At 36.3% G+C, this 16,557-nt stretch overlaps 1 protein-coding gene across 3 annotated transcripts in view; it reads right to left on the reverse strand.

Annotated features, from left to right (window-relative positions):
* Positions 1–497: 497 nt before the first annotated feature.
* Positions 498–16,557, reverse strand: part of CNTLN (centlein) — a 371,323-nt gene continuing 355,263 nt past the window's right edge. For 2 of the 3 annotated variants that reach the window (XM_082401582.1, XM_082401581.1), the window contains exon 26: positions 10,956–15,148. In XM_082401582.1, coding sequence (XP_082257708.1) covers positions 14,534–15,148 — 615 coding nt within the window. In that variant the 3' untranslated portion in view covers positions 10,956–14,533. Of the gene's footprint in view, positions 10,886–10,955; positions 15,149–16,557 lie in introns of those variants that run through there. The other variant, XM_082401583.1, reaches the window with a different exon arrangement.

Raw genomic sequence — 16,557 nt, forward strand, 5'->3', positions numbered from 1 at the left:
AATCAAAGTATATCTAAGTAATTGGAGAGGCATACTTTGTCATGGGCTGGAAAACTAAAAACAATAAATATATCATTTCTCCCAAAATTGATCTATAGACTTAATGTAATTCCTATGAAAATCTCATTAAGATTTTCTGTAGATATAGCAAAGTTATTCTAAAATTATATGGAAAGTCTCAGCCATAAAATAGATAAAGCAATCTTGATTAAGAAGAATAAAGTTGAATAAATCACTTCACTTGATATTGAAGCTCAATATATAACTACAGTAATCAATATGGTGTGGCATTCGCAGAGGAAAAGACATATAGATCAATGAAACAGAATAGAGAATTCAGAAGTAGACCCACACAAATATGCTCAAGTAAATTTTGAAAGAAATGCAGAAACAACCCAATAAACAATTGTGTTTTCAACAAATGGATATCCCCAGGGGAAAAAAAAAATGAGCCTTGACGTAACTGTCACACCTTATGTAAGAATTAACTCAAAAAAGGCCACCAATTTAAAAAATAAAACACAAAACCATAAAAGTTTTTTTCAAATAAGAGAAAATCCTTGGGACCTAGGGCTATGCAGAGTTCTTAGAATTGCCATCAAAAGAATAATCCATAAACAGAAAAGTTTGATAAATTGGACTTTTTGAAACTTAACTTTTGCTCTGAGAAAGCCCATGTGGAGAGGATGAAAAGATAATGTACAGACTTGAAGAAAATATTTACAAACATATACCCAACAAAGGACTAGATCTATAATACATAAGGAACTCTAGCAAGCAAACAAACGAAACACCCACACAATCCAATTAGAAAATGGGCAAAGTACATGAAGAGGTATTTCACTGGAGAGAATGTGCAGATGGCAAATAGGGACATAAAAGTTGTTTCACATCATCAGTCATCAGGAAAATGCAGATTACAACCACAATGAGATATCACTACACACCTATCAGAATTGCTAAAATAAAATGGTAACAAAACAAAATGCTGTCAAGAATGTGGAGAAACTAGATCACGCATACATTGCTGGTGAAAATGTAAATTGGTACAGCCACTCTGGAAAATAGTTTGTCAGTTCTGAAAAAGCTAAACACATAATTACCATACAAGCCAGCAATTGCAGTCTTGGGCGTTTATTCCGAGGAATGGAAATTTATGTTTACACAAATATCTGTACACAAGTGTTCATAGCAGGTTTACTTGTAATACCCCAAAATTGGAATCAGCCCAGATGTCCTTCAACAGATGAATAGTTTAACAAACTGTGGTACATCCATTCCATGAAACGCCACTCAGCAATAAAATGCTTTTTATTGTATGTATTGATACATACAAATTGAATGAATTTACAGGGAATTATACTGAGTGAAAAACGTTACAAATTCCAGTTCCAAAGGTTACATTTGCATGATTCCATTGATATAACACTTTTGAAATGACAACATTTTAGAAACAGAGGACAGTTAATAGCGGCCGGGGTAAGGCATGCAGGTTGGAGGGACGTAATATGGCTATAAAAGGGCAACATTAGGAGTTATTTTAATGACGGAACTATCCACTATCTTGAATATGGTGGTGAGTACATGAACCTACACATGTGACAAAATTGTATAGCACTAAACACATGTAAACACACAAATGAATACAAGTAAAATTGCGGAAACCTGAGAAGATTGGTGGATTGTATCAATATCAATATATTGGTTTTGATAGACATATTATACTTTTACAAATGCTGCTATTAGGGAGAAACTGGGTAAAATACACATGAGTTCTCTGTATTGTTTCTTACAATTGCATGTCAATCTACAATTTTCTCAATAAACATTTCAATTAAATTTTTATCTGGAAGAGAATGCATAATAACAGGCTTCAAAAAAATACAACACACACACACACACAAAAAGAAAACTAAAGGGGATATATCTTACTAGATATCAAGAGGTAATATAAAGCCACAATAATTAAAGAGTGCTATTAGTACAAGAAGTCAATTGCACCTAATAGAGAATTCATAAACAGAACCACGTATATTTGAGAAATAAGTATATTATGAAGGCAATACTTCATATCACTGGGGAAAGGAAAGGTTAAGTAATAGAAAAATTTGCCATTAATTTAGAAAAATAATAGATCCCTATGTCATACTACACATAAAATAAATTCAGGATGGACTAAAATCAACATGAAAGAACAAAACTATACAACCAGTATTAGATTGAATATAGGAGGATTTTGTAAAATATATAATTTTAAGGTAGGGAAGAAGTTTCAGAGAAAGACAGAAATCATTAATAGAAAATGGACAAACTATTTTTAAGGAATCATTTGCATACAAATTATATGTCAAACAATTGTCTTTATAAAAATAAATGTGAAAGACCACAGTTTGTAAAAGTTCCTTGGCAGTTACTTTTTTGTGACACCTAGAAAACAATCAAATTGCCCAGGTAAACTGATGAATTTGCCTTCATAGACAGGTGACTCTATTGTAAAACAGGATTCTACCCTAACATATGACTCTGTGGGTCTGACAATACCCAGGTTGTAGTGAATAGCTCTGTTCTGGTCACATAGTCTCTTGATGTGCTATGGTCAGGCACTCAGTAGTCTGCCTGGAGCTGCTTTTTGCAGACAGTGTGGTCTTTCTCCAGAAACCTAGAGGTCTGCACTGTGTCCCACTGGGGCTTGTCAGAAAGCCCTCATGGAATTCTTGTTTACGCAGGATACTCTGTGGTATCCTGAGTAAACTGTGGGATATGCTGGGTTCAAGTGGGAGTGTTGTTTATATCATTGTGAATTTGTTGCAGAGCTCTCTCTTGTACCAGGCCTTCTGTGGCACCCAATAAATGTGTCAGAAAGTATTCTTAAGTGAAACATAGACTGTCTCCAAAGTCTGAAGCAGCCTACCTAGTGCTGTGCTCTTTGTCTCCATGGGAAGAAGTGCAAGGATTTATCTTACACATCTTTGAGGGGATGTTCTGGAATGCTTCAAACCATTAGATTTCTAAAATTTTCACTTATGGGATAGGCCCTTGAGTCTTTGTAGGGTTGTTATCTGTTCTCTGGAGTATATGTGTCTGGTATTCAGAGTACTTGCCACTCCCTGTTCACCTGGTCCAATTAACATGGCATTATGAATATAGTGGAACAAGTTATGTTCTGCACAAGTGTGCAATCAAGATCCCTTTGGACTGTATTACGACAAATAGTGGGAGAATTAATATAACCCTGGTGCAAAACCATGAATGTGTTTTTCTGTCTGTTCCAAGTAAATGTTCATTTGCATACTGCTTTGATCTTCTTTCCCGACGGGATTGAAAAGAATGAGTTTGCCATAACAAGAGCTGCATATCATCGGCCTGGGGCACTGCTGATCAGTCTGGTAAAGAGACCAATCCAGTACAGAAACTATAATTGGAGCTTCCTCTTAGTTGAGTTGTGCAGTCCACCATCAACGGTCATGATTTTTGCAAGGTCCAGACTGGTGAATTGAATGGAATAATGGATGACTGCCATCTTGGCACCTTTAAATTTTTGATATTGGCCTAATTTCTGCCATTAGATTTAAGATGCAGCATTGTTTCTGATTTACTATCTTGGCTCAGGCAGGAGGCCAAGGCAGCTTCAGAGATTTCCATTTGGCCATTCATACCATTATGACTCTCCCAACAGGTCAAGAAACCAATCTAATGATTCTATCAAGCTGAAAATTACATCCATTTTGATGATGCCCTCAGTGGGAGTAGGAAAATGACCACATAGTAGATGCCTGGACCTACTGAACCCACTGTGGTGCAGTCTTGGACCAGAACTCAACTTATTATCTGACCTCTGTATAATCCACTTTAATCGGGGGTCATGATAATGTTTGGGGTCCCTGGTACCAGTGTCAGTTCAGATGCTGTATCTGAAGAAAGAGTATTGTATTCCCTTTTTTACAGTGTGAAATTACTCTGCAACTGTAGGACCCTTTGGGTGAATAAGTGGGAAAACCACTACTGTATCTCTAAGGTGTTGCAGGGTTCTTCCTCAAGGCAATCCTCCATCAAGGGACTCTAGGTCTGAGAACAGGTTCAAGTCTGGAAACAGTGTAATGGATTATGATTTATTAAATTGCAGAAGCTGATATCAATCTTTTCCTTATCCAACCATAACATTTTTGATTATATAGATCAAGAAATACCCTAGTTGGTTACCTATCCATCTATTTCACCCCTAGGAACACTGGCTTTTCAGTATGGCAATTATGTCCACCTTGCCTATCATTGTCTTGCATGCTGTCACTTGGCTTCTGATATTTCAGGATCCTTTCATCTTGATTGTCATTAGGGAGTCCATTTCTATAGTAGCAACCCCAGCCTACAGGAGACAGTCACCGCTGAGCTTCTTAATGCTTCTAGTGACCCCTTCACTAGAATTATTATTGTTTTAGTGAAGGGAGTGTCCTCTAGACCCTCTTGGGCAACATAGTCAGCTGTTGAGTTCCATGGTCTTGTATAATAAATCTAGTCTAGCATGCCCACACTTTGAACCACTTGACCTCTTCCTCAATACTTTGCTAGGGTAATTATGGCACCTCCACCTATTTTGTAATAGGCTACCATTTCCCCCCCAAGCTTCATGGAGTCATTCCAGCAACATGTTAAGACCAATCTCAGGTGTCCTTGGAAGGATGTTAAATTATGTATCATAGGAGAGTGTCCCATATCAACAAACTCCATACCCAGCCCTATACTCTGTTCAGCACTGTCAAGATCCATTTCCAGGAGTGTTCTCCCAGTTCTTGCTGATACTATTTTAGCTTTTCTGTAGCTCTTCTGTGAAATACCTCTTTACTTCTGAAGGCTAGGCAGTGCTTCCATGGCTGAGCCATGTGGCAACTTGACTATAATTATTGATCTAAAAGTAATGGTGGGTGAAGGATAAAAACTTGAGGAAGGCAAGCATCATTTTAAGAGGCATTTGTCTTAGGTAAAGTCTTTGCCTAGTCTCTAGCCAAAGGAGGGCTGCTATACTCCTGCATGAAGGAGTGGGCCTCTTTTGCCAACACAGACAGTTCTGAGGAGTCTGAAGTTTCAAAATTCTCAAATATGGTCAGCATTACCTTGATACCAAAGCCAGAAAAGGACACTACAATAAAAGAAAATTATAGACCAATATCCCTGATGAATATAGATGCAAACATTTTCAACAAAATGTAGCAAATTGAATTCAACAACACATTAAAAGGATTATACACCATGACCAAGTGGGATGTAAGAATGGTTCAATGTACACAAATCAATAAATGTGATTAATATTAATTTTACCATTCAAAGAAAAATTATATTATCATCTCAATTTTGCAGAAAATGCATTTGACAAAACACAACATTCTTTTATGATTAAAACCCTCAACAAATTGGGTATAGAAGGAACATACCTCAGTATAGTAAAGGTCAAATATGACAAACCCACCTTAACATTATATTCAATGGCAAAAACTTAAAAGCTTTTCCTCTAAGATCAGGAACAAGACAAGGATGCCCACTCTCACCACTCTTATTCAACATAGTACTGGAAGTCCTAGCTAGAGCAAATAGGCAAGACAAAGAAATCAAAGGCATCCAAATCAGAAAGGAAGAAGTAAAACTGTCATTATTTTCAGTTGATGTGATCTTATATACAGAAAATTCCAAAGATTCAACTAAAAACTGTTGGAAAAATCAACAAATTCAGTAAAGTTGTAGGATATAAAATAAACATATAGCAATCGGATGGATTTCTATACACTAACAATAAAATATCTGAAAAAGAAATAAACAACCCCAGTCACAAGAGCATCAAAAACAATAAAACACTTAGGAATAAGTTTAATATAGGAAGTGAAAGATCTGTACAAAATTACTTGATGAAAAAACTGAAGAAGAAACAGACAAATGGAAAGATACCTTGTGTTCATGGATAAAAAGAATTGATATTATTAAAATGTCCATACTACCCGAAGTCAGCTATAGATTCATTGCAATCCCTATAAAAATTCCAAGGGCATTTTACACAGAAATAGAAAAAACAATTCTAAAATTTGTGTGTAACCACAAAAGACCCTGAATAGCCAAAGCAGTCCTGAGAAAGAACAAAGCCAGAGGCATCACACTTGCTGCTTTCAAACTATTCTACAAAACTATAATAATTAAAACAGTATGGTACTGGCAGAAAAATAGACACATAGAGCAATGGAACAGAATAGAGAGCTCAAAAATTAAACCTCCACTTATATGGTTAACTAACATTTGACATGGGAGCCAAGAACACTTAGTGGAGAAAAGATAGTCTCTTCAACAAATAGCCTTGGGAAAACTGGATAACCACATGCAGAACAATGAAATTTGATCCCTACCTTACCCCATTAGCAAAAATGAACTTGAAATGGATCAGACTTAAACATAAGACATGATAACATAAAACCCCTAGAAGAAGACACAGAGAATAAGCTCTTTTACATTGGTCTGGGCACTAATTTTTTTTGATATATGACCAAAAGCACAGGCAACAAAAGAAAAAAATCAACAAGTGGGACTACATCAAGCTCAAAAGCTTCTGCATGGCAAAAGAAACAATCAACAAAATGAAAAGGCAACCTATAAAATATGAGAAAAATATTTGCAAACCACATACCAGATAACTGGATAGGTCTTCCACTTCCTAGTTTAAATTTATTCCTAAGTGTTTTATTGTTTTTCACTCTCTTGTGACTGGGATTGTTTTCTTCATTTCTTTTTCAGATATTTTATTGTTAATGTTTAGAAATGCAACTGATTTCTGTATGTTTATTTTATATCCTACAACTTTACTGAATTTATTAGTTCCAACAACTTTTGGTTGAGTTTTTAGAATTTTCTATATATAAGATCACATCATCTGCAAATAATGACAAATTGATACTCCAAATATCCAACATATATAAAGAACTCATACAACACAATAACAAAAAAGAACAAACAATCTGATTAAAAAATAGACAAAGGACCTGAGTAAACGTTTTTCCAAAGAAGACATACAGATGGCCAAGAGATACATGAAAATATACTCAGCATTACTAATCACCAGGGAAATGAAAACCAAAACTGCAATGAGATATCACCTCACACCTGTAAGAATGGCTATCAAGAAGACAAGAGAGAACAGATGCAGAGATAAGGGGAACACTTGTACACTGTTGGTGCAAATGTAAATTGGTTCAGCCAGTATAGAAAACAGTACAGTGATTCCTCAAAAATTAAAAACAGAACTTCCAGGAAACAATTCTATTTGCCATCACATCAAAAAGAATAAAATACCTAGGAATAAACCTACCTAAGGAGGCAAAAGACTTGTACTCCAAAAACTATATCATTGATGAAAGAAACTGAAGATGACACAAACAGCTGGAAAGATATACCATGTTCTTGGATTGGAAGAATCAATATTGTTAAAATGACTATGTTATCCAAGGCAATCTACAAATTCAATGCAATCCCTATCAAATTACCAATGGCATTTTTCACAGAACTAGAACAAAAAATTTAAAAATTTGTATGGAAACACAAAAGATCCCAAATAGCCAAAACAATCTTAAGAAAGAAAAACTGACCTCGAGGAATAAGGCTCCCTAACTTTGGACTATAATACAAAGCTACAGTTATCAAAACAGTACGGTACTGGCACAAGAACAGACATATGGACCAATGGAACAGAACAGAAAGCACAGAAATAAACCCATGCATGTAGGGTCAATTAATCTACAACAAAGGAGGCAAGAATATACAATAGAGACAAGACAGTCTCTTCAAAAAGTGGTGCTGGGAAAACTAGACAGCTACATGTAAAAGAATGAAATTAGAACATTCTCTAACAGTATATACAAAAATAAACTCAAAATGGATTAAAGACCTAAATGTAAGACCAGATACTATAAAACTCCTAGAGGAAAATGTAGCCAGAACACTCTTTGACATACATCGCAGAATTATTTTTTTTGGATTTGTCTCCTAGAGTAAAGGAAATAAAAACAAAAATAAACAAATGGTATCTAATTAAACTTAAAATCTTTTGCAAAGCAAAGGAAATGATAAACAAAATGAAAAGCCAACCTATGGACTGGGAGAAAATATTTGCAAACGATGCTACCAACAAGGGATTAATTTCCAAAATATACAAACAGCTCATACAGCTCAATATCAAAAAAACAAACAACCCAATCAAAAAATGGACAGAAGACCTAAACAGACATTTCTCCAAAGAAGACATACAGATGGCCAACAGGCACATGAAAAGATGCTCAATATCACTAATTTTTAGAGAAATGCAAATCAAAACTACAATGAGATATCATCTCACACCAGTCAGAATGGACACCATCAAAAAATCTACAAACAATAAATGCTGGAGAGGGCGTGGAGAAAAGGGAACCCTCTTGCACTGTTGGTGGGAATGTAAATTGATACAGCCACTATGGAGAACAGTATGGAGGTTCCTTAAGAAACTAAAAATAGAACTACCATACGACCCAGCAATGCCACTACTGGGCATATACCCTGAGAAAACCATAATTCAAAAAGAGTCATGTACCACAATGTTCATTGCAGCTCTATATACAATAGCCAGGACATGGAAACAACCTAAGTGTCCATCGACAGATGAATGGATAGAAAAGATGTGGCAAATATACACAATGGAGTATTAGCCATAAAAAGAAACGAAATTGAGTTATTTGCAGTGAGGTGGATGGACCTAGAGTCTGTCATACAGAGTGAAGTAAGTCAGAAAGAGAAAAACAAATACTGTACGCTAACACATATATATGGAATCTAAAAAAAAAATGGTGACGAAGAACCTAGGGGCAGGACAGGAATAAAGACGCAGACCTACTAGAGAATGGACTTGAGGACACGGGGAGGGGGAAGGGCAAGCTCGGACAAAGTGAGGGAGTGGCATGGACATATATACACTACCAAATGTAAAATAGCTAGCTAGTGGGAAGCAGCTACATAGCACAGGGAGATCAGCTCTGTGCTTTGTGACCACCTAGAGGGGTGGGATAGGGAGGCTGGGAGGGAGGGAGATGCAAGAGGGAAGAGATATGGGGATATATGTATATGTATAGCTGATTCTTTGTTATAAAGCAGAAACTAACACACCATTGTAAAGCAATTATACTCCAATAAAGATGTTAAAATAAAACAAACAAAATAACAACAACAAAAACAAAACAAAACAAAACAAAACTACAATGAGGTATTACCTCACATCGGTCAGAATGGCCATCATCAAAAAAGTCTGCAAATAATAAATACTGGAGAGGGTGTGGAGAAAAGGGAACCCTCCTACACTGTTGGTGGAAATGTAAGTTGGCGCAGCCACTATGGAGAACAGTGTGGAGGTTCCCTAAGAAACTGAAAATAGAGTTACCATATGATCCAGCAATCCCACTCCTGGGCATACATCTGATTCGAAAAGGTATATGCACCCTAATGTTCATAGCAGCACTATTTACAATAGCCAAAACATGGAAGCAACCTAAATGTCCATTGACAGATGAATGGATTAAAGAAGATATGATATATATATATATATATATATAAAATGGCATATTACTCAGCCATAAAAAATGAAGTAATGCCATTTGCAGCAACATGGATGGACCTAGAGATTACCTAGAGATTATCATATTAAGTGAAATAAGTCAGACAGAAAGACAAATATCCTATGATATCACTTACATGTGGAATCTAAAAAAATGATACAAATGAACATATTTACAAAATAGAAATAGACTCACAAGACATAGAAAACAAACTCTTGGTTACCAAAGGAATAGCAAGTCGGGGGTAGGGGAGAGATAAACTACGAGTTTGGGATTAACATATACACATTCCTATATATAAAATAGATAAACAACAAGGAGCTACTGTATAGCACAGAGAACTATACTCAATATCTTGTAATAACCTATAATGGAAAAGAATCCAGAAAAGAAATATTTATATGTATAACTGAATCACTTTGCTGTACACTTGAAACTAACAGAACATTGTAAATTAACTATATTTCAATTTAGAACATCCATATGATCTAGCAGTCCCATTTCTGGGTGTATGTCCAAACGAAATGAAAACAGGATCTCAAAGAGATACCTGCACTCCCATGTTTATGCCAGCATTATTCACAATAGCCAGGATATGGAAACAACCCAAATGCCCATTAAGGAATGAATAGATAAAGAATACAAACACACACACAGGAATATTATTCAGCCATGAGAAAGAAGGAAATCTTGCCATTTGTGAAAACATGGACGGGACTTGAGGACATTATGCTAAGTGAGATAAGTCAGACAGAGAAAAACAAGTACTGGATGGTATCACTCACGTGTGGAATCTAAAAGAAGTTGAACTCATAAAAACAAAGAGTAGAATGGTGGTCCCCAGCGACTGGAGGGCAGTTTTGGTGGAACTGGGGAGATGTTGTTTAAGGGTACAAACTTGGAACTAGTAGATAAATAAGTCCTGGAGATCTAATGCACACATTAGTGATTATAGATAACAAGACTGTATTGCAAACTTCAAAGTTGCTAAGAGACCAGATCTTAATTATTCTCACCCCCCCAAAAAGAGGAATGATAATTATGTGATGTGATAGATGTGTTAGCTGATGCTATGTTCATAATCACACTGTAATATATAAATGTATCTAATCAACACATTGTACACTTTAAACTTACACGAAGTTATGTGTCGATTATATCTCCATAAAAATAAATTTAAAAAAATTTTCAGTTGCATTTACTCTGATGTACGTCCCCAGCCTTGTTCTCAGCATCCCACTCCTTCTCTTTCAGCACCATGACCATGAGTAGAATTGCTGAGGACATCAGAGTAAACACAATTAGACTTGCTAGAGCTGTGCATTCACACACACACACACACACACACACACACACACACACACACTTTATTTATTTATTTATTTAGGTAAATTTACAATTGTTACAAACAGATCCTGGAGCTAATTTTCAGTCCCAATGTTTGCAGGAGATGAAATCTCTCTAAACACTGCCAAATAAGTTTTCTTATTTCTACACTATGCCTCAAGTTGATAACTGAGTGACCTGAGGCTAGAATTTTCTTCCTTCAATTTGTCAGTAGTCCCTAACAGTAGCCACCCAATTTCAGAGTCTTTACAATTATTACTGCCCCCATATCTTTCAAATACCAGCCATCCTATACAAGTGCATTTTTTCCCACCTGTATCCCCTCCCAGTTGACCACAGTTAAGAGACTTAATAATTGATACTACAGCATGTGGGGATTATCATCCCAAATTACCATTAATAATAGGGTCTCTGCTGTCATCTGGACAATGAACGATGCAATTCCAAAACCCCGTTCTGAGAACCTGCTTCCTAAGACCATTTCTGATGCTCTTAGTTGGGTTCTTGCAGAAGCAGACCTCAAGACAAAGATTTGAATGCAATGAGTTTACTCAGGAGATGATACCAGGAATCAGTAGTAGGGGAAAAGGGAAGAATGTGGCCAATAATGGGTACATTATCACAGGAGGTATAACTGTGAATAACTAGAGCTTAATCCTGAAGGGGAACTCCGGAAAATTGTGTAAATGTGTGCCTTAGAGTTTGCCACGGAAGGGACTGTTTATATACCAACTTCCAGCAGTCATTGGTTAAGGGTTGCTCCTGAGAGTGTTGGTTTTCTAGCACTTTTGACTGCTAATGGGTGCAGGGTTTCCTTTTGGAGTGTTGAAAATATGCTGGAAATGGATAGTGGTGATGGTTGCCCAAACTTGAGAATATACTAAAAACCACTGAATTGTATATATTAATTTTTATTATAGGTGAATTATACCTCGTATAGTATTGATATATACAAATTGTCACTCCAGATAAAATGTATGTAGGTTTAATACATTCTGTTTAATAGCTAACCATAGATAGGGATGTTCCACAGTTAATTCAACTATTTATCTACTGATGGACAGTGAGATTATTTATTGCTTTTTGTCTCTACAACATATTTGTCTATATTTATTCTTGTTTATTTGTGCTTTTACTGTATAGAGAAGATTCCAGATAGGGCCATTTCTGGCCAGTTTCTAGCAGATGCATTAAATTACCTTGCAAAAATTTAAAACTTCACATTCCTACCAGCAATATACGAGAGTGCTCACTTCCATACACTCTCACCATATTTCTTTTTTCCACTTTGAGAGGTAAAAATTATTTTTTATTTCCACTTGAGATTCAGTATTTTTAAATGTCTATTGGCCTTTCTCAGTTCCTAGTTTTCTTATCATTTGTCAGTACATATTACTATATAAAAGCTGTTAAATGTTATCATGTGCCACATCAGATATTTTTCTGCTTTATTCTGTCAGTGTAATGAATTATATCGATTATTTCCTAATCATTATATTTGGAATAAAATCTCTTTGGCCGTATATGCTGTGATTTGAATAATTAGAATTTCTATTTTCACTTACAATATTTATATTCCTACTTGTAAATAATATTGATCTAGAGTTCTCTTTTTAGTTATATTTATCTGGTTTTATTATTTAGCCTGCCCTGGCTTCATAAATATGACCTGTGGGATCTCCTTATCTTTTTCTGTGAATAGTTAAAATAATAGGAACCATCTGTTCTTTGAGGCTAGCTAGTTGTCAGTGATAAAAATCTCTGGTCCTGGTGCCTTTCTAAATGAGCTATGTTTCTAATTTCTCTTACATGTAATTGTTTATTCAACTTTCTATTACTTCTTAAGTGAACCTGGGTTATTTACATTTTGCTAGAAAATCATACTTTTCCTTAAGATTGCCGTGTAGTTTACATATTCTTTTACAATTTTTAAAATGTCTTTCTCTCTTTTCCAATTCGTAATGTTGCATGTTTTCGTTAGGTTTTGCCCTTAACTAGGGTTTTGCCCTTAATTAGGTTTCCCAGGGTTAATTAATTAAATTTAAGCATCAACTTTGTTTTTATCTCTTTTTTAGTCGTTTTTCTTTCATTAATTTTGTGAATTCTTTCCTCCTATTCTCTTTAGGTTTATTGCTTTTGTTTTCTATTTGTTCAGTAGCGTGTTTAGTTTATTTTCAGTCCATTTGAAATAAAACACTTTGAGTTATTTTCTTTTGAATACAGATTTACTATCCCTCATAATTTTTTTGATAAAGAGTATTCTCATTTTTACTACTTTATAGATAATTTTCCATTTCCATTTTCTTTATCTTTGCTTGCAAGATGATTTAAAAGAGTTTTTAAAGACTCTTTTTAAACTGAAAGAGAAATACATGTCCATGGGATCATACTGAAACAGTATAAACGGCTATACTGAAACAAGCAAGTCTATCTCCCAGTACAGACCCCCTACTCCTCTCTGGCCATAACTAATATTATCAGATTCTGGTGTTTCCTTTTAGTAATATGAATATACCGTACAAATACATGTTTTGAAAACTATTCCTTAACTTCTAGTTTAATTCATTAGGAGGCTTCTCAAGGCCATTTGTGTGATAGATTTGCAGAGCACAAGCCTTGTCTCTAATCCTTTACTGCCTGCTTCCACCTGCCAACAATATTTCTACAGTTCAAATCTGAGAAAGGGCCATAGACTGGACTCACTTGGCCTTCTAAATTTGTGAATTTCTGATAATGGTTTTATTTTCTTTGCTGTGGAAGACGAATTATGCTGTCCCAGCCTCTTGATCTCATGTGTAGTGGTGAGAATTAACGATTTCCTTAAATTCATCTGTTAAGCATCTAAGTGATGGCCCCCGCTCTTGGCTCCTCTTGCTTATATCTTGCAGTGGTAATGCCAAGAGGTATGTGCAATGTTGTAGCCCATAAGCTCCATCTGTCTTTTTCCCCAAACCACCACAAATAAATAATTATTCTAAGTAAAATCTATGCTTACCTTGAAAGAAGGCTCCAAAGGCAAATTCTCCAGCAGCCTCTGCTTCATCCAGATTGTCAAACCTAAACACCTGCTGTGGTAGGCAGGTCCTGAAATGCTTCCTAATGAGCTCCATGGCCTGTTATGTTCTTGTGTAATCCCCTCTCTGTGTGTGTGAGCTGAAGGAGGTTGCCATACTGCAGAGACCCACATGGCAAGGAACTAAGGGCAGCCTCTAGCCAATAGCGAGCAAGGAACTGAAGCCCTCAGTTCAACATCCTGCAAAGAACTGAATCCTACCAGCTACCCGAGTGAGCTTCTCATCCTTCTGAGTCAAGCCTTCATGTGACTGCAGTCTTCTCAGAGACCCACTGTCAAGAGAACCCAGTTAAGCTGTGCTCAAACTCCTAACACACAGAAACTGGCACCAATAAATATTGTTGCTTTTAGCCACTAAGTTTTAGGGTAATTTTTTATGAAGCAATAAATAGACCTGTGTTTCAGAAATTCCTTATAAAATTGTGATTACTAGGATTTGCTTTTTCAGATAATTCGTCTGGAAAAGAGTTATGTGCCCCATCAAACCCCAATCACCCTGTTCCCATCAGCCCATGCTTTCTGAAAAGACCACAGGTGCAGATTTTGGAGACAGAAAAAACAAAAAATATGATAATTTAAATGTGATCAGGGAGAGAATAGAACTTAAAAATATTACCACTACATGCCTATTAGAATGGCTAAGATAAAAAATACCAACAATACCAAGTCCTGAAGAAGATACAGACCAACTTGATCTCTGACTTTGTTGGTGAGACTGTAAAACGGTATTAGCCACTTTAGAAACCATTTTTGCAGGGTTTTTTTTAACCAAGTTAAACACACTTACTGTGTTACTGAGTCCAAGCTCGCTCTGCTCGCCATACAACAGGCCAATGAATCGGAGACGAGGTGCTGAGGCAAGGAATACGACTTTATTCGGAAAGCCGGCAGACCGAGAAGATGGCAGACTAGCGTCTCTGAAGAACCATCTTATGGGGGTCTGGATGCCAGTTTCTTTAACAGAATCAGAGAGGGAGAGGCGGTGAGGAAGTAAAGTAAAAAGGGTCATCAGTCTTGCAAAACATCTCCTGGAATGGCCAGCCTCAGGGAGGGGATGTGTTAATTTCTTCTTTTCTGCAGCCATCCACAGGTGGGCAGGGTCAGATTGTCTCCCTGTGAGCTGAACAAAGGCACTTTAGTTTAACATTCAGGCAGAGGGACAGGGTTCCCAAAAGCAATGAAAAGCAAAGGTTAAAGTCAAAGAAACAGATCGAACATGGAGTCCTATTTAGCTCTTCCCTGTTACAACTGCATTGCCCAGCCATCACATTTATGGGTATTTATTCTATAGAAATGAAAGCTTTGTTCATACAAAAACCTATACATGGATGTTTGTAGTAACTTTATATGAAATAGCCCAAACCTGACCTGGTTATATTAGCCAGCCTTCTCCAGACAACAGAACCAATAGGACATAGGAGATTATATATATATATATATATATATATATATATATATATATATATATATATATATATATATATATATATATATATACACACACACACACATATATATATATGTATATATATATGAATGTGTATATATATATGTAATTTGTTTTGAGGAATTGACTCATGCAGTTATGGAGAATGGCAAGTTTAAAATCTGCAAGGTGGGCTGGCAGGCTGGAACCAGGAAAAGCCAGTATTGCAATTCAAATCCAAAGGCTGTCTGCTGGCAAAATTCTCCTTTGCTTGGGGAAAGTCAGTCTTTTGTTATATTTAAGTCTTTAACTTATTAATGAAGCCCACCCGCATCATGGAGGGCAATCTGCTTTGTGCAAAGTCCACTGATTTAAATGTTAATTTCATCCAAGACGACCTTCATAGAAAAATCCAGAATATTTGACCACATGTCTAGCACTGTGGACCAGGCAACTTGACATATAAAATTAACTATCATAAGTCCACTCCTTGTCAACTTTATATACACACACATATACATTCCTAACAAAGTAAGGAGGAAGTACTCATGATAATTATAGTTCTTGCTTCTGTAAATAGTCACATGGGCATAGCTGGTATTCATAATTACCTTCTTCCACTACCCATTCTGTATTCCTTTTGCCCTCAGCAAATATCTCAGATGGTTATAGTTCTCTACCTTGTAAGATGACCCAAACCTTCATTCCAGAAGGGTCTGGGCCATTAGTACTGCTGCCTGGGTTGGATTTTTCCATTGACTTTCCATCAATTTTAATCACAGAGCTTAGTAAATAAGGGATGCCCTAAGGGATCTCCTGGGGCATATCCCTGGGAAGGGATACTCTTCCATAAACCCACTGTGAAGTCGTAGTCCGATTTCCCCTTGGTAGTCAGAATCGATTACCCAAATGAGTACAGCAACTGCTTTCCTGGCTTATTGATTCAAAGGCATGCAGAGCCCAAAGTGGCTAGGTGGGAGTCTTAATTTCCAGTTCAATAGAATTATTGTTGTGTCTCCTGGTGGAAGCATTACTTCCTTTGATGCTAAGAACTCCAGGACAGCAAAGTATAGGGTCACAGGGATAGGAAGCAAAAATTTTGC

This window comes from Balaenoptera borealis (genome assembly GCF_965194805.1).
Source record: "Balaenoptera borealis genome assembly, chromosome: 8".
Classification (NCBI taxonomy): domain Eukaryota; kingdom Metazoa; phylum Chordata; class Mammalia; order Artiodactyla; family Balaenopteridae; genus Balaenoptera; species Balaenoptera borealis.